Source organism: Sarcophilus harrisii, chromosome 1 (genome assembly GCF_902635505.1).
Source record: "Sarcophilus harrisii chromosome 1, mSarHar1.11, whole genome shotgun sequence".
NCBI classification, from domain to species: domain Eukaryota; kingdom Metazoa; phylum Chordata; class Mammalia; order Dasyuromorphia; family Dasyuridae; genus Sarcophilus; species Sarcophilus harrisii.
In genome coordinates this window covers 147,970,243-147,985,024 of record NC_045426.1, presented here as the reverse complement: position 1 = coordinate 147,985,024, position 14,782 = coordinate 147,970,243, and the positions used below count along the sequence as shown (strand labels likewise).

Genomic DNA, 14,782 nt, shown 5'->3' with positions numbered 1-14,782 from the left:
TCCCCTGGCAAGCAATGATTCCTTAGCCTAAGCGCATCACTCCAAGCAATTTGAAGACTCTCCAAGGTGTGGTTAGAGTTCACCCTGACAGTAGATTTACCCCACCCCTATTCTCTAGAATGATCTTTGCTCCCCTCTGTGGATGCACTGGCCCATCACTATGCAAATCAAATGTGTCCTGGGAGATTTTTTCCTCTGAAGGGCAACTATCTCATTTTAGCTATAAACTCAGAGCTAAAACAAATGGGAACCTATGGAAAGAGTAACTATGCCCTTGACTTAAGGAAAGTCAATTACACCATGTCTATGTCAGTTATTAGATTTTTTTTACTGTCATTTTAAAATATGATAGTTTCTAATTTTTTTTTCATATAAGAGGTAGCATAAATGACCTTATTAAAGACATGAATGACTGAATGGAGAAATATGTGGGCTGGCCATGTAGTAAGAGGGAAGGGTAACAGATGGACACCCTGAGCATTCAGTGATATCCAGGAAAATCCACAAGAACTAGAAAGAGGCTCCAACACAGTGAATGGATCTCTTATAAAATGTTTACTGAAAAAATATTTAGAAGAATTACAAAAACCGGGAAGGCTTGCATAAGGTATGTTTAACAATGGAGAAAGTGCCTATACTGGTGCCATCATGGATCCTCTAAAGTATAGAGGGAAATTTTTAAATGTATATTTGACTGAACAAAATAATATCAGAGAAAAAAGAGACAGAGACAGACAAAGAAATGAAATATTAACAAAAAATTAGTTTAAGCATTTAATTTATGATTTTTATTTAATTTTTTTAATTTAATATGTGATCCCAGGAGTTGTATTAAGCACTGGGGATATAAAAAAAGGCTGTTCCTGCCCTCCAAAGGTTTACATTCTCATTGTTACATGAAAGACCCAATTTCCTCCCTTTTGATTTGAAGTAAAGCTTATTTCATGCCTACGGGTAGAAGGCCCGCAGCAACTGGAGATAGCTGACAGTGTGAGTTATTTGAGAGGACAATAGCCAGGAATAGCTTCTTCTCCCAGCAGGGAAGAAACCAAGAGACAGAGACTTTAGTGATTCACAACTGTTTGAAGATAAGTGTTCCAGGATCTAAGGACTATGTAGCCAGGTTCTTGAATTATTTCTGACTTTGGGCTTCACTCACTTAGGCTATATCCATGTATCATAAACTCACTCCTACATCTTCCTGCACATCCTTTTTCATAGTGGTAACTGTTAGGAATAAAGTTAGGCAGTAGACACAGAAAAAAACAAAAAAACAAATGGTCTCTGCTTTCAAGGAGCTTACATTATAATTAAGGAATATATATATAGTATATATGTATATATTTATGTATATGTATATACACACATGTATACATATACATAGAACAAATGCCAAATAAATAAAAGGTAGTTTGAGAGGAAGAGTCAGTGGGACCATAAATAAGATTTAGAGATGGAAGGAAATCTAGACCAATCCCCTCATTTGACATCTGAGGCGACTGAAGCACAGAAAAGTTAAATGACTTATCCTTAGTCATAAACTTAGTAAACATAAGAGGTAGGATTTAAATCCATATCTTTCTGACCTCTAACTCCAATACACTATTTATTAAAATTGTGGCATATGAATATTATGGAATATTACTGTTCTGTAAGAAATGACCAACAGGATAATTTCAGAAAGGCCTGGAGAGACTTACACGAACTGATGCTGAGTGAAATGAGCAGGACCAGGAGATCATTATATACTTCAACAACAATACTATATGATGACCAGTTCTGATGGACCAGGCCATCCTCAGCAACGAGATCAACCAAATCATTTCCAATGGAGCAGTAATGAACTGAACCAGCTATGCCCAGAAAAAGAACTCTGGGAGATGACTAAAAACCATTACATTGAATTCCCAATCCCTATATTTATGCACACCTGCATTTTTGATTTCCTTCACAAGCTAATTGTACAATATTTCAGAGTCTGATTCTTTTTGTACAGCAAAATAACGTTTTGGTCATGTATACTTATTGTGTATCTAATTTATATTTTAATATATTTAACATCTACTGGTCATCCTGCCATCTAGGGGAGGGGGTGGGGGGGTAAGAGGTGAAAAATTGGAACAAGAGGTTTGGCAATTGTTAATGCTGTAAAGTTACCCATGCATATATCCTGTAAATAAAAGGCTATTAAATAAAAATAAAATAAAATAAAATAAATAAATAAAAAACAAAACAAAACAAAACAAAACAAAATACACTATTTATTATACTAAGCTGCTGTCCTAAAATATCATCAGTTGGGCAGATAAGAAAAAGCAGTGACCTTGATGCACTACTTTAATACTAAATGATCTTTGGGACTAGAAATACAGCAAGATGAGGTAGATCTTTTCCATAATTTATGCCACCAACTTTTAGGAGATAGACAAATTGACTAAAGAGGGTGTGAGGGGAAGTTTCACAATACATTCTTCCTTTCTTCTCTCACTTAAATTACTAAAGCCAACCATAAAATGAAAACTTTAGACTATACTATATCAATTTATGTGGCAGCAGGATTTAATACCCAATGCTTTCTATCTTGTAGCTTATTGATATAAACATTTTTAAAAGCAAAATAAATAAAACTTTTTAAAATTTTATTTCTTTTAATTTACAAATATGGAATAACACCAACCACTAAGTTTCTCAATGTTCTCAGATGGAGCTAGGTGGCATAATGGATAAACCCTGGGTCTCAAGTCAAGAAGATCTGAGTTTAAACCCAGCCTAAGATAAATCTCAGCTATGTGACTCTGGGAAAATCATCTAATTTCCATCTCAGTTTCCTTAACTATAAAATGGGGATAATAATAATAATACCTCCCCCAGGGTTATTATGAAGATCAAATGAGATATCATTTGAAAAGCACTTAGCATAGAAGCTAGCACAAAATAGATGCTTAATAAATTCTTGTTTCCTTCCTATTTCAAGTTTTAAAATTTCATTTATACTTTTACTTTCCATATATGGATATCATAATAAAGCAAAGAACCCCCACATTTTATACCTAAAGTCAGAAGCCCTAAATTCAAGTCCCCTGACTCTGACATTTCTAAATTATGTGATTACACCTCCTCTACTCTCATTTTCTATCAAAAAAAGTCTTGTATTAGTCCCTAGGGTCCTTTCCAATTCTACTGTTGTGTGATTCTAGGAAAAGGACTTGTTCTTAATCTATAGTCATTGAGTCATCCTCAATGATTTCCAACAATTATGGAAAATCTATATACCAGTTTGTTCCCTGGAGGAAAAAAATTCTTTCTTCCTACAATGGCTCATGGATTTCTTTCTTTTTGTGGAATACTACATGCAATCATGGGTTTCTTTCTTTCTCAGGGGTATTGCAAAAATAGAAGGTAGGTGGGGTAAACATGATAGAAAGACAACTAGCCAATTAGGGGGAGGCTGTCTCGTCAAATCTGGCTCCAGGAGATATGAACATGGAAGCTTAGAAAGTTGTTACTCTCCCTCCTCACTGATTGATCAGAAAAATAACTGTCAGGAAAGTGAAAACACCTGTAATTGCATGAGTTCAGCAAAGTTGCATCTTTAATAGAGAGAGCAGAAATGCCCAATTTGCCTGGATAGATGGAATTCTGAAAAATATGGCTGATCACATCTCACCACACCTATGGGAACAATTCTGCAATCTATGATTCAACCCACCCTAATTCTTATTGTCTTTGTTCATCAACTGTCCTTCCGAGGTTACTACTGAATCAGGAACTTTGTGCTTTCAGAAAGAACATTGCAGTAGCTAGTTGTAGTGCTCAAAGACAATTCATTTAACTGTCTTTGGAGATTCTGATTCTTGAGCAGTCATTCTTTTACAATATACACTACAACAATGAGCCATTGTAGGAAGAAAGAATTTTTTTCCTCCAGGGAACAAACTGGTATATAGATTTTCCATAATTGTTGGAAATCATTGAGGAGTAAAGTTGTAGTGTATATTGTAAAAGAATGACTGCTCAAGAATCAGAATCTCCAAAGACAGTTGTAGTGCTCAAAGACAATTCATTTACTCCTTATCCTGCCCCAAACCCACCTCTCCTCTTCTAATAATAATAAATACATAAACAAACAAATAAATAGTAATAATCCAAGCAGAATTATATACAGGAGGAAGTTTTCCAACTCAAACTATATAGCAATTTTTTCTTGAAAGGACATTAACAGAAAAGAAAATCAAGCTTCAAACAAATAAAGTTTCTCAGTATTAACTGGAGAATAAGCATTGTATTTTCTCCAAATAAGATAGGGATCAGGACTAGAAATATGATCATTGGTTAAAGGGGATTCCCAGATGAGGAAATTCTAGTAATGCAAGACAATCTCTTTCTGAACCTTCTAGTCTTAAAGAGATTGGAGCACTAAGAAGTTAAGAGGTTGAAGATCACATAGGCACTATGGATCAGAATTTGTTCTTGAACCCAGTTCCTAGCTACCTCTTCCTGGACAGATTATCTACTACACCATGCTATTTTATATAGAATGTGAAAAAATACCACAATTCTATATTAAAGATTTCTAATTTTTAAAACCCTATCAAATAATTAAATCCTAAGTAATTTTTTATTGATACTTTAAAAATTACAGCTGGTCCTCTGGAAAATGTCTTGAGAAATTTTTATTGTAAATATTCTTTCCCAAATAGCCATAATAATAAGACTAGTCTCACCTTTTACTTCTAACCACTTATCATTTCAATTTACTGACCAGTCCTGGTCTCCTCTGGGAAATTTTTTGGCCTCCTATAAGATGCTTTCCATTTCAGTAATTCTACAATAACGATGAAACACTTGCAATTTGCCTGATGATCTATCTCTTTGTGTTATTGTTCAGTTATTTCAGTGGTGCCTAACTCTTTGTAATCCCATCTGAGATTTTCTTGGCAAAGACACTGAAACAGTTTACCATTTCCTTTTGCAGATTAAAGAAGAGGGAAAGTGACTTGCTTAGAGTCACACAGCTAATAAGACTGAAGCCAAATCTGAATTTAAGCCTTCCTGACTCCAGACCCAAAATTCTATTCACTTAGCCATCTAGCTGCTTCAATGTTTTGTGTTTATATACATTTATATTAAACACAGACATGTATAGATATGTATGTATCAACCTGATATAAAACATTTACCAGTCACTACTTCTGATACATACTAGCATATGTATTTGTATATAATGTATAGTATATACAGTATATATGTAGTATACACATACATCTATATAGCATATACATACAAATAATATATCTATATATGGCATATACATGCATATATAGTATGTATATAATGTACATGTGTTATACACATACTATGTATATATCTATTACTTATACATATGTGATACATGGGTATGTACTATATATGCATGTGTATACTATATATGTGTATATATACTATATATAACATACTATGTATGTGCATATTATATATGTATACATATGATATATGTGTGTGTATACTACATATGTATATATACACATATACCATACAAGTCATTTTACCTCATTGAATCTCAGTTACCTTACTTGTAAAATGGGAACAGTAGTGTCTACAATATCTGATCTTCCTGGTTTATTATAAGATTCAAGTAAGATAATGGATGGAAAATTATTTATACATTTGAGTGTACTATATCAGCTATTATTATCATACCACCCCCCAGAATCCATTTTAAGATCATCTTAGAACAAGTGGAGAATGAAAGAGCAGAGGAACCCTTCATAATTTCTAAGCAGAAAGACTGCCATGAAGATATTCCTTAGAGAAATTAGGCTGCTACATTTGTATCCCAAAACAGAACCCAAAGCAAATTAATACACAGGAAATAGAATACAGGACATTGCTAATCCTGCCATTCACCTAGGGCATTCTGCTCTGTGCTGGGCTATCTCAGTGTGATAAGGGCGTCTTAGAGGCTCTGTAGGTTCCCTTACTATTGAAAAGGGAAGGAGGAATGAGGAACACCTCATTAGATACCGTAGTATAAAATAAGCCTATAAATCACTGAAACAAATTTAAAACAAGTCAGGTTTTTAAAAACTATTTTTGGAGAAAAGGTTAAACTTTAAAAAGAATTTTCTCATTGTCATAACCAAACAACAAGTTTCTTAACAAAACCAAAAATACACTTGTTACATGTGTTTATCTTTAAATTATTAAAAAATTAACTTGTAGTCTATAGCCTTGCTTGGAAAACTATCTTTAGCTCATTGCCAAAGAGGAAAAATGGTTTGACAGTTGATAGAAAATGAAATGATATGGAAATCAGATAAATTAGAAGGTATTCATAGAGAGTCTTTTTTCTCTTTCAGGAAATCTAAAAGAAATAGTTTTTTAAAAGCTACTGTGATTATTGTTTTTCTTATTTGCATTTACATTGTGCTTTCCCTACAAGAAGTTTAATTGACCAGTGTGCTTTTTTAAAGATTCTCATGTCATGAATTATATAACATTTTTTTTCTTAAAAAAAAAAAAAGCTTTCTAAAACTCTGCCAGTGTCCATATTTCTTATCTCAAGGGCATTTGTCTATCTCAATTTATCACAGGGATGTGTGGATTTCTGATGTAGGAGAAACAAGCAAGTGCCTATTTATGTATTTATTGTAAACATCCCTAACGTTTGATGACTGTGAGATTATAAGTATGAAAGAGTGTATAGACTGCTACATATATGAAATTATTTGTATCCAATGAAGTACTTCATCTCAACCAAGGGCAAACATCTAAATAATTATATGATTATATAATTATCCCATAACTATATGATGAAACCTAATGACCCACCAAACTCATGCTTACCACATAGTAAACCCCAGCCCATGACCACTCACAGGAGCCCTCTCAGCACTCCTCCTCACCTCAGGAATAATTATATGATTTGCACACACACACACACACACACACACACACACACAGTGTGAGTCCAAGGAGAAATCTAGAATTCAGTTTCCAAACCTTAGAAAGCCAAGATTGGGGAAATGTCTCCCAATTTTGTCCCAACAGAAGAACTACAGAATATTTCAATTCTTGGCTATTGTAGAACAATTCATATTAGAAATGGAGAGATGGATTACTTAGGAATGGCTTCAAAGTGTCTCTTTAGTGAAAGTATAAAGAGGATGTACTGAGGAAACAGAAATATAAATATGTTCAACTTCTTAAAAATGGAAATTATAATAACATGAATAGTATGTTAAGGTTATAAAGTGCTTATATACATTATTCCATTTAATCCTCAAAGCAATCATGAGATCAATGTTTTCATTACAGATGAAGTCACTGAGGTTCAAAGATATTACACAAATCCATAACCACATAGCTAGTAAGATTGAAGTAGGACTTGAACCCAGGTCTTCTTAATTTCAAAATCAGCACTTTCACCTCTCTATCACAGAGAGAAGTCAACAAATAATAAGCTAATAACCTTGAAGTCAATTACTGTTAAAATTATTAGAACAGATTATTAAAGTGATAATTTGTGAACACTTAGGGGAAAAAAAGATGTTTACCATAAGCCATATATATTCATTGATAACAAATAAAGTCAGATTAGTCTCTTTTTCTTTGTTCTTTTTGACAACATTATTAAGCTAATAGATCAAGGGAATGCTATGGACATTATACATCTGGATTTCACCAAGGTCTTTGACATTCCCTTATGTCCTTGGGGACAAGATGGAAAGACATGGTCTGAATAATACTATAGTGAGGTGAATTTGAACTTGGTTTGATGACTGAATCCAGAAAATGGTCATTTAAATCAATATCAATAAGTAATATAAGTCAATATAAATTTGGATGGATATCTTTAAGGGAATACTGAAAGGTTTTGTCCTTGGCTTTCTTTTATTTGACATTTTTTATCAAAGATAATACATTAGAGCATAGATGGCATACATATTACAAATGCAAATGACATCAAGGTAGAAGGGGTAGACAAAATAGGGATCCAAAAAGGCTGAAGCCAATAGGACATAATTGAACTCTGAAGATAAATATACATACAGGATGGAGAAGATATAAGTTTATATCTTAAGAAGATATTAGTTTATATGAAAAAAATTTTAGAATTCTAGTTAACTGTGTGTTGAATATGACTAAACAGTGTAACATGGCATTAAAAAGAGCCCTAATATTACTGATGTCAAGAGAAGCATAATGTCCAAACCAAGGGAGGTGATAATTCCCCTGTATTCTTAGTCCATATCTAAACTATTTGTATCTAGTTCTGGATATCACATTCTAGAGAGAATATTGACAAGTAGAATCATGACCTTTGAAGATGGAACATAATGTTCAAGGCAAGAGAAACCATGTCACACAAAGATTGGTTGAAAAAGCTGGATAAGGATCTTAGAGAAGACAGAGTAATATGATCACAGCCTTGAAAGTGTATCACATGGACAAGCAAATAGATGTGATCTACTTAATTCCAGAAGGAAAAACTAAGGTCATTGGATAAAGGGAAGTATATTTCAACTAAAGGCAAGGAAAAACTTCACAACAATTAAATCTGTTCCAAAGTAGAATAAGCAACCTTAAAAAATAAAAAGTTCCTGTCATAAGGGGTCTTAAAGTTTAAATCAGATAACAATTTTCCAGGAATACTGTAGAAATGACTCTGGCTTAAGTATCTGCTGGACTAAAACAACTTTTGAGGTCCCCCCGTTAGTCAGTGGGGAAATTCTGGGTGAGGTATAAGACCCTTCAGCACAGTGGGAACCTGCTAACAATGTCTGGTTCAGCTCCCCATCTCCCCTAAGGGCTCTCGGCCTTCCTGAGAAGTTGGGGCAGTAACAACCTATGTTAAGATTGAGGCAGAGTGATATCAGATGGAAGTGATACCAGGTGGCAAACTACATACAATAGCAAGTTGTTTATGTAGTCCTATGTGCTCAGTGTTGTTTTTATTACATTATAAAAAGGGGAAAGCCCTTGAAATAAATGGACTTCATTTTTCTACCATCTTCTGGAGTCCCACCTCATCACTTCTCCACTAGGAAGGTATATTTAATCACTCAGGTGTGGGGGCTCTAGAAAGCAATGGTACATTTTGTCACCCCAACTTAGGGGCTCTAGCAAGCAGGACACAACACCTCCCAACTCAGAGATTGTTTAATTTTTGTGGAATTAAAAATTAAAAACATTCCTCATCATTTTAAAGGGAATTTGGAAGCTTTCCTGTCTTTTGAGAGGTCATAACAGTAGCAAGAGAAACTTCATCCTATAGGATGTAGTAAATATGAATGTTTTCATTTCAAAGGGCATTGATATTTTAACATGAATTGTTATTGTTATTGTTATTGTTTTTATATGGATCACATTAGATAGTTAGGTAGACAGGCAGATGGATAGATAGATGGAGGGATGGAGAGAGGGAGGGATGGTTGGATGGATGGAGGGAGGGAAGGAAGGAAGGAAGGAAGGATGATGTATATATGAGAGAGAAAAGAAAGACACAGAAAAACCATCTATAGAGAGTCACAAACAAAACAAAATTCATGTTCAAACATCTTAGTGCCTTTAAGAATGAGAATATTCATACTTGCTAATTCCTACAGTGTGGAATTTTTCTCACTCATGTCATGATCTCTCATGGGACAGAAAATCTCCCCCTCTCTCTCTCCCTCTCTCCCTCCCTCTCTCCCTCCCTCCCTCTCTCTACCTCCCTCTCCCTTCCTCTCTTTCTCTGTCTCTGTCTCTGTCTCTCTCTGTCTCTGTATCTCTCTCTCTCTCTCTCTCTCTCTCTCTCTCTCTCTCTCTCTGTCTCTCTCTCTCTCTCTCTCTGTCTCAATCCCTTTTCATAATCTTCTCACAACCTCATATACCTACCTAGCTTGACTCTACTCCAATCTACAACCTTTTCTTGGTACTCTGCTCAGAAGTTCGGGGATTAGAATCTTTGTGCAACTAAATAAAACACTAATCTGATACATACAATGAAATCTCTATGTCAGAAATGGGTCCCAAAGGGCTGAATATAAAGAACATATCTATGGGGGAAACTTAAAAGAATAGTCAATCAATCCCACTAGAGATTATTAAAATATGTTGACATTGTAACAAATTCAGTGGTAGATAACAGAAAATGGACAGAAACCCTAGGTGATCTATGATTGTTGTTTTGTGCAATGCATATTTTGACATCATTTATCACTTTTCACAAACCAGTTTATTAAAATATTTGAAGTCCAGGAGATAAAAATAGATTTATAACCAATGGTTAATACTAAATATAAGATTAAAATTCAGTACAACCTAATATGGGGCAGAGGTTTGAGTCAATTTTTATTGCTTCTAAACCAATTTATCTTACACTCATAGTAATGTCTCAAAATCCCCTACATAGTACTCACATTAACCTAAAGATTTCCACTAGCTTTTTCAACATGGCTCCTATACTACATGTTATCAGAACTTCTTTATGAGACTCAGCCTGAAGTTCAGAACCTGGCTCATTCTCCATTTCCTACTGATCTCTAGGATTGATGCACTGAACTGGGAAATACAATAGCCATCATTTACATGCTGGGTGCTTCACTCACACCAAGCTTCTGAATTGCTCCCTTGCTTCACCCTTTACAGCCATTATTCTGTGCTGTTTAAGGAATTGCAAAGAAAAAAAATAGACATAAAAAGTCATGTGTATATCATGTTTTCACCCATCATATTAAACAACAGTTATTGTTCCTTATTTTCTTTCTACTTCTGAAAGAATTAAGGATCAGAAAATATCCATGTATCCAAGACAATTCATCTTCATCCTAAACAGACACATCGAAAGCTTAAAAATCATCCAACAATGAAAAAAGTCTCCCTCATTTTAAGATGAATATAATAAGTAAATCAGGAAAATTTATAGTCAGAAGCCCATTCATGTGCAAGATCACCAAATTAACTCAACTAATGGGTTTTTCCTTAAAGAAAAAAGAGGAAAAGCCTCTTAGGAATAGGATAAAGCTATAAAATCATGTTTTGCTTAGGACTCATCTTTTTGAAGACTTAATAAAAATAATTGTGGGTACATTTTTTAAAGCATCTGATTGTGTAGTGTTGCTTTTAAATGGAAGCAATAAGTAAAACCTCAACTAATTGTCTTGATTACATTTTCATATATTAAAGACAACTGGTATGTAATTATTTCTTTGGGATTCTGCTTGCTTAGACATAATTTGTCACTTTTTTACATGTCAGTTTTTTTTAAAAGCTTTTTTCTTTAAATGGTTCACTTTTCATGTCATCACATTTAATCAATTATTTCAAGCCAAAGGAGATAGAAGGGAATCACTGAAATGAGATTGAATTACCAGTCAATTTGAATCAAGATGTGATCCTTAACAAAAAAAGTCAAGAAAATTAATCTTTTATTTTTTAAAAATTTTCAACTTAAATCTATTATTTTTTTTGCTTGATATTTAACTTTGTCTCTTCAAAAAAAAAAAAAACTCCTGTCCAAAATATAAAATGAATCATAAGTTATATCTCCACCCACAAGCCATTACTGTATTCTCTGACTTTAAACTGAAAATGGACTAATTTAAAAATTATGATTAATAATACTGAATTCCATTTTCTATATATAATTATGAACCACACCTGCTAATTTTAAAACGTTTAAAAATAAAATCATTTTCTAACACATACTACTTTTGTACAAAGTGTTTCAAAACACAATCCTTCTTGACATCTGAAGCAAATCCTGAATGAAAATCACAATAAATAGGAAATTGAACTCATTTTTTGTAATATCTTTTAGCTAAAGATGTACATGGTATCTCTAACATACAGTTATCTTGAAAAAATATTCATAATCATATATTTAACAGATTGTGAGTTTATGACAGTTTTATGAGAATTGGTAAGAATTTTTATATGCTAAAATGTCTTGATTATAGAAAACTATGCTTTTTGTTTTATGCAGAGATTTAAATTTTTCAATATTAACATGAAAACAATATCATAACTAGGGACTTAAATGGATAAAATACAATGCTTCCAGTTCCTTTTAAGAAATCAAAACTTCAAAAACTCATAAGTGATATTCAGGGTTCCGTTATATAACCCTTCAACAAACAATGAAATGTTATTGATTTACCATTTTAAAACCTGGCCACTATACCTCAGAAAAAATAAGCAATAAAATAAATTAAAAGTAAATGAAACCATATGTTAAAAATCCTGAGATCACAAAGAGAACAGTTGGTAGATGTTTAAATTGGAACTGAAGTTAAATATTTATGTTGTTTCATTTGGCAAACAGGACATGTTCATTCTCAAAGGAGACAACACATTCCAAATGGTGTGTTACATCCATTCTTCTCTCTAACCTCATTCATAAAGCAACTATTCAGTTATGCAATGGTATAGTCCATGCTTAATGAGCACTGGTTGATGTTTAATGTTAATTGTTATGCATGCAAATAAGCAACTATCACTAAGAAAAACCTACATCCATGTATATCTACATACCTGCTTCAGAAAGAGCAAACATATTGTTGAAACAGAAAATTATAACAGATAATTGAAATGACACAAGACATATGAATGATTTCAGGCACTCCGGAGTGTATAAAATGAGTAGGTTGCCTGAGCAAAGGACATAAAAGACTCTCTGATTGACCAAACCCTACTATGTTTGCAATTTCTCCCTAGTATTTGTAGTGATTCCTGTGTGGAAAAAGCAGTTTTTCAAGAATGTGATAATTTCCTTCATCTGCATTTTTGGAGTTCTTAAAGAAATAGAATTCTGTGTCAATGGATTGCAGTTAAGAAATTGTTGTACCTGAACCTCACTGAGCTTCCTTTTAAATGCTTATATTTGTATAGAAAGCACCAATTGAAAAAAAGCCAGAGACCAGCAGTTGGCTTAATGCAAATGCATTATTGCTGTATTCTTCTGACTTTTGTTAGCTGTGGTTTACATGCTAGACATGCACTATTGCTTTCCCTGCAGAGCTCAGAAAAATAATGAATACCCTGTAGACCCAACAAGACAAACAGTTTCAGTTACAAGCACACTGTGCACAGATGATTCACACTCTGCCACAATGACTGAGCCACGGAGTAGGTAGCATTTCTACTCGTGGAAGAAGCTACAAACAATTCCTTTCTAAAGGTCGGGCATAGTTTTGCACTAGTAGAAAGAGGAGTTAGAGAAAAGCATCTCTCTCTCTCTCTCTCTCTCTCTCTCTCTCTCTCTCTCTCTCTCTCTCTCCTTTCTCTCTCTCTCCCCTTCCCTCATTCCCTCCCCTCCCTCCTTGATCTTAAATTGTCTTCCCTTTTTACCCCCTTTCCCCTTTCTCCTTTCTCTTCATGCATAACACTTTTATAAACCAACCTGCATGGGAGCTTCGTGTCTCATTGTCAACAACGTGTCCTTCCTTTATCTCCGTCAAATGCTGTGCTAGCTCTATCTAAAACAGCTCTAGATTTAGCGGAGTGATCATGCATGCACAACACACCCGCTCGATACACTCTGAACATACACTCTGATGTTTGCTAACCGGCTTCAACATCAGCACCGGAGCTGTCCCTCCTGCCGCACACGCGTATTTACTAAGGACCCCGCTGTCCTCTGGGAGTTGTAGTACATTTGCTTTACTCTTGAAAGCTATTTAAAATCAAACATACTAAGAAATGAACTACATTTCCCAGCAAACACTTAAACAGCTTCTTTCCTCTTGCTGGTCCAGGCCACCTAGCCTTTCTCCTCCTCCTCCCTCTTCACTATTGCCTCCCTATCTCCCTTTATTTCCCCCTCCCATTTCTTCTGAATACTCTGGAGAAAGTGAATGCATATCAACCAAGTCTAGAGATACTTCATTCCCATCATCTCCTCTCTACAAGCACACTTAAATTACAGCTTGCATATTTTACTTCGTATCAAGTCTCAGCACAAACCAAGTGTGTTCTTCATTTGGACACTTACTCTAAACCCGAAAAGTTTGTACATTTCCTTGGGGTGAGCTAAAAGAAATTGTTGTACCTGAACCTGACTGAGCGTCCTTTTAAATGCTTATGTTTGTATGGAAAGTACCAAATGAAAAAAAGCCAGAGACCAGCAGTTGGCTTATTAATTTTTTAATTAATTTCATAGACAAATCTTTGAGAGAAAAAATATTAACTCCCATACAAGCATCTTAAAGAAAAAGATCTTCACGCATACTCATGTAGAACAGTAATCCATGTCCACAAAAACATGAACGGGACTCGAAAGCTTTTTCTTAGCAACCATTTTACTCAGAGTCTCTAGAGAAAGTGTATTTTCCCACCCTCCCCTCTCCCTTTTCGAGCTCCAAAGTCTTACCTTTCCGTAAAGCTCCATTCTACACTGAGGTTGGAAGGAAGGTTCAAAAGTAAGTCCTCCTCTGGAATTGAGCCTGGGTTTCACGCAGGACGCAGAATAGAAATTGAAAAGCAGAACACATTAGGGGGTGATGGTGAGAGGGGTAAGATTGCCTTGTTTAGATGGATGACTTTTTCCACTGAGGAAGGCAGCAGTGGTATATTGAAGTGGCAGCTGCAAGAGAACGAATGCAGAGTCTCTTAGGAAGTACAGCATAAATGATAGCATTAGTACAACCCCCCAGGCCCTCCCCCAGTCACCTTGTACATTCATTAGCACACAGAGACACCGGCCACAGGCTTTGAGCTGATAGGGCAATGGACGATTTACCCAAAGCAAGAGACATAAATGAATGCATTAATCATCAGAAGCCAGAAGAATAGCCACAGA

The 14,782-nt window shown here is 34.7% G+C and overlaps 1 protein-coding gene across 2 annotated transcripts in view; it reads right to left on the bottom strand.

The window, feature by feature from the left end:
- RAB3C (RAB3C, member RAS oncogene family) overlaps positions 1–14,564 on the bottom strand; it is a 320,415-nt gene extending 305,851 nt beyond the window's left edge. The window contains exon 1 of one of the 2 annotated variants that reach the window (XM_031965327.1): positions 14,354–14,564. In XM_031965327.1, the coding sequence (XP_031821187.1) occupies positions 14,354–14,371 (18 nt within the window). In that variant the 5' untranslated portion in view covers positions 14,372–14,564. Of the gene's footprint in view, positions 1–13,384; positions 13,606–14,353 lie in introns of those variants that run through there. The other variant, XM_012541040.2, reaches the window with a different exon arrangement.
- Positions 14,565–14,782: the final 218 nt, after the last annotated feature.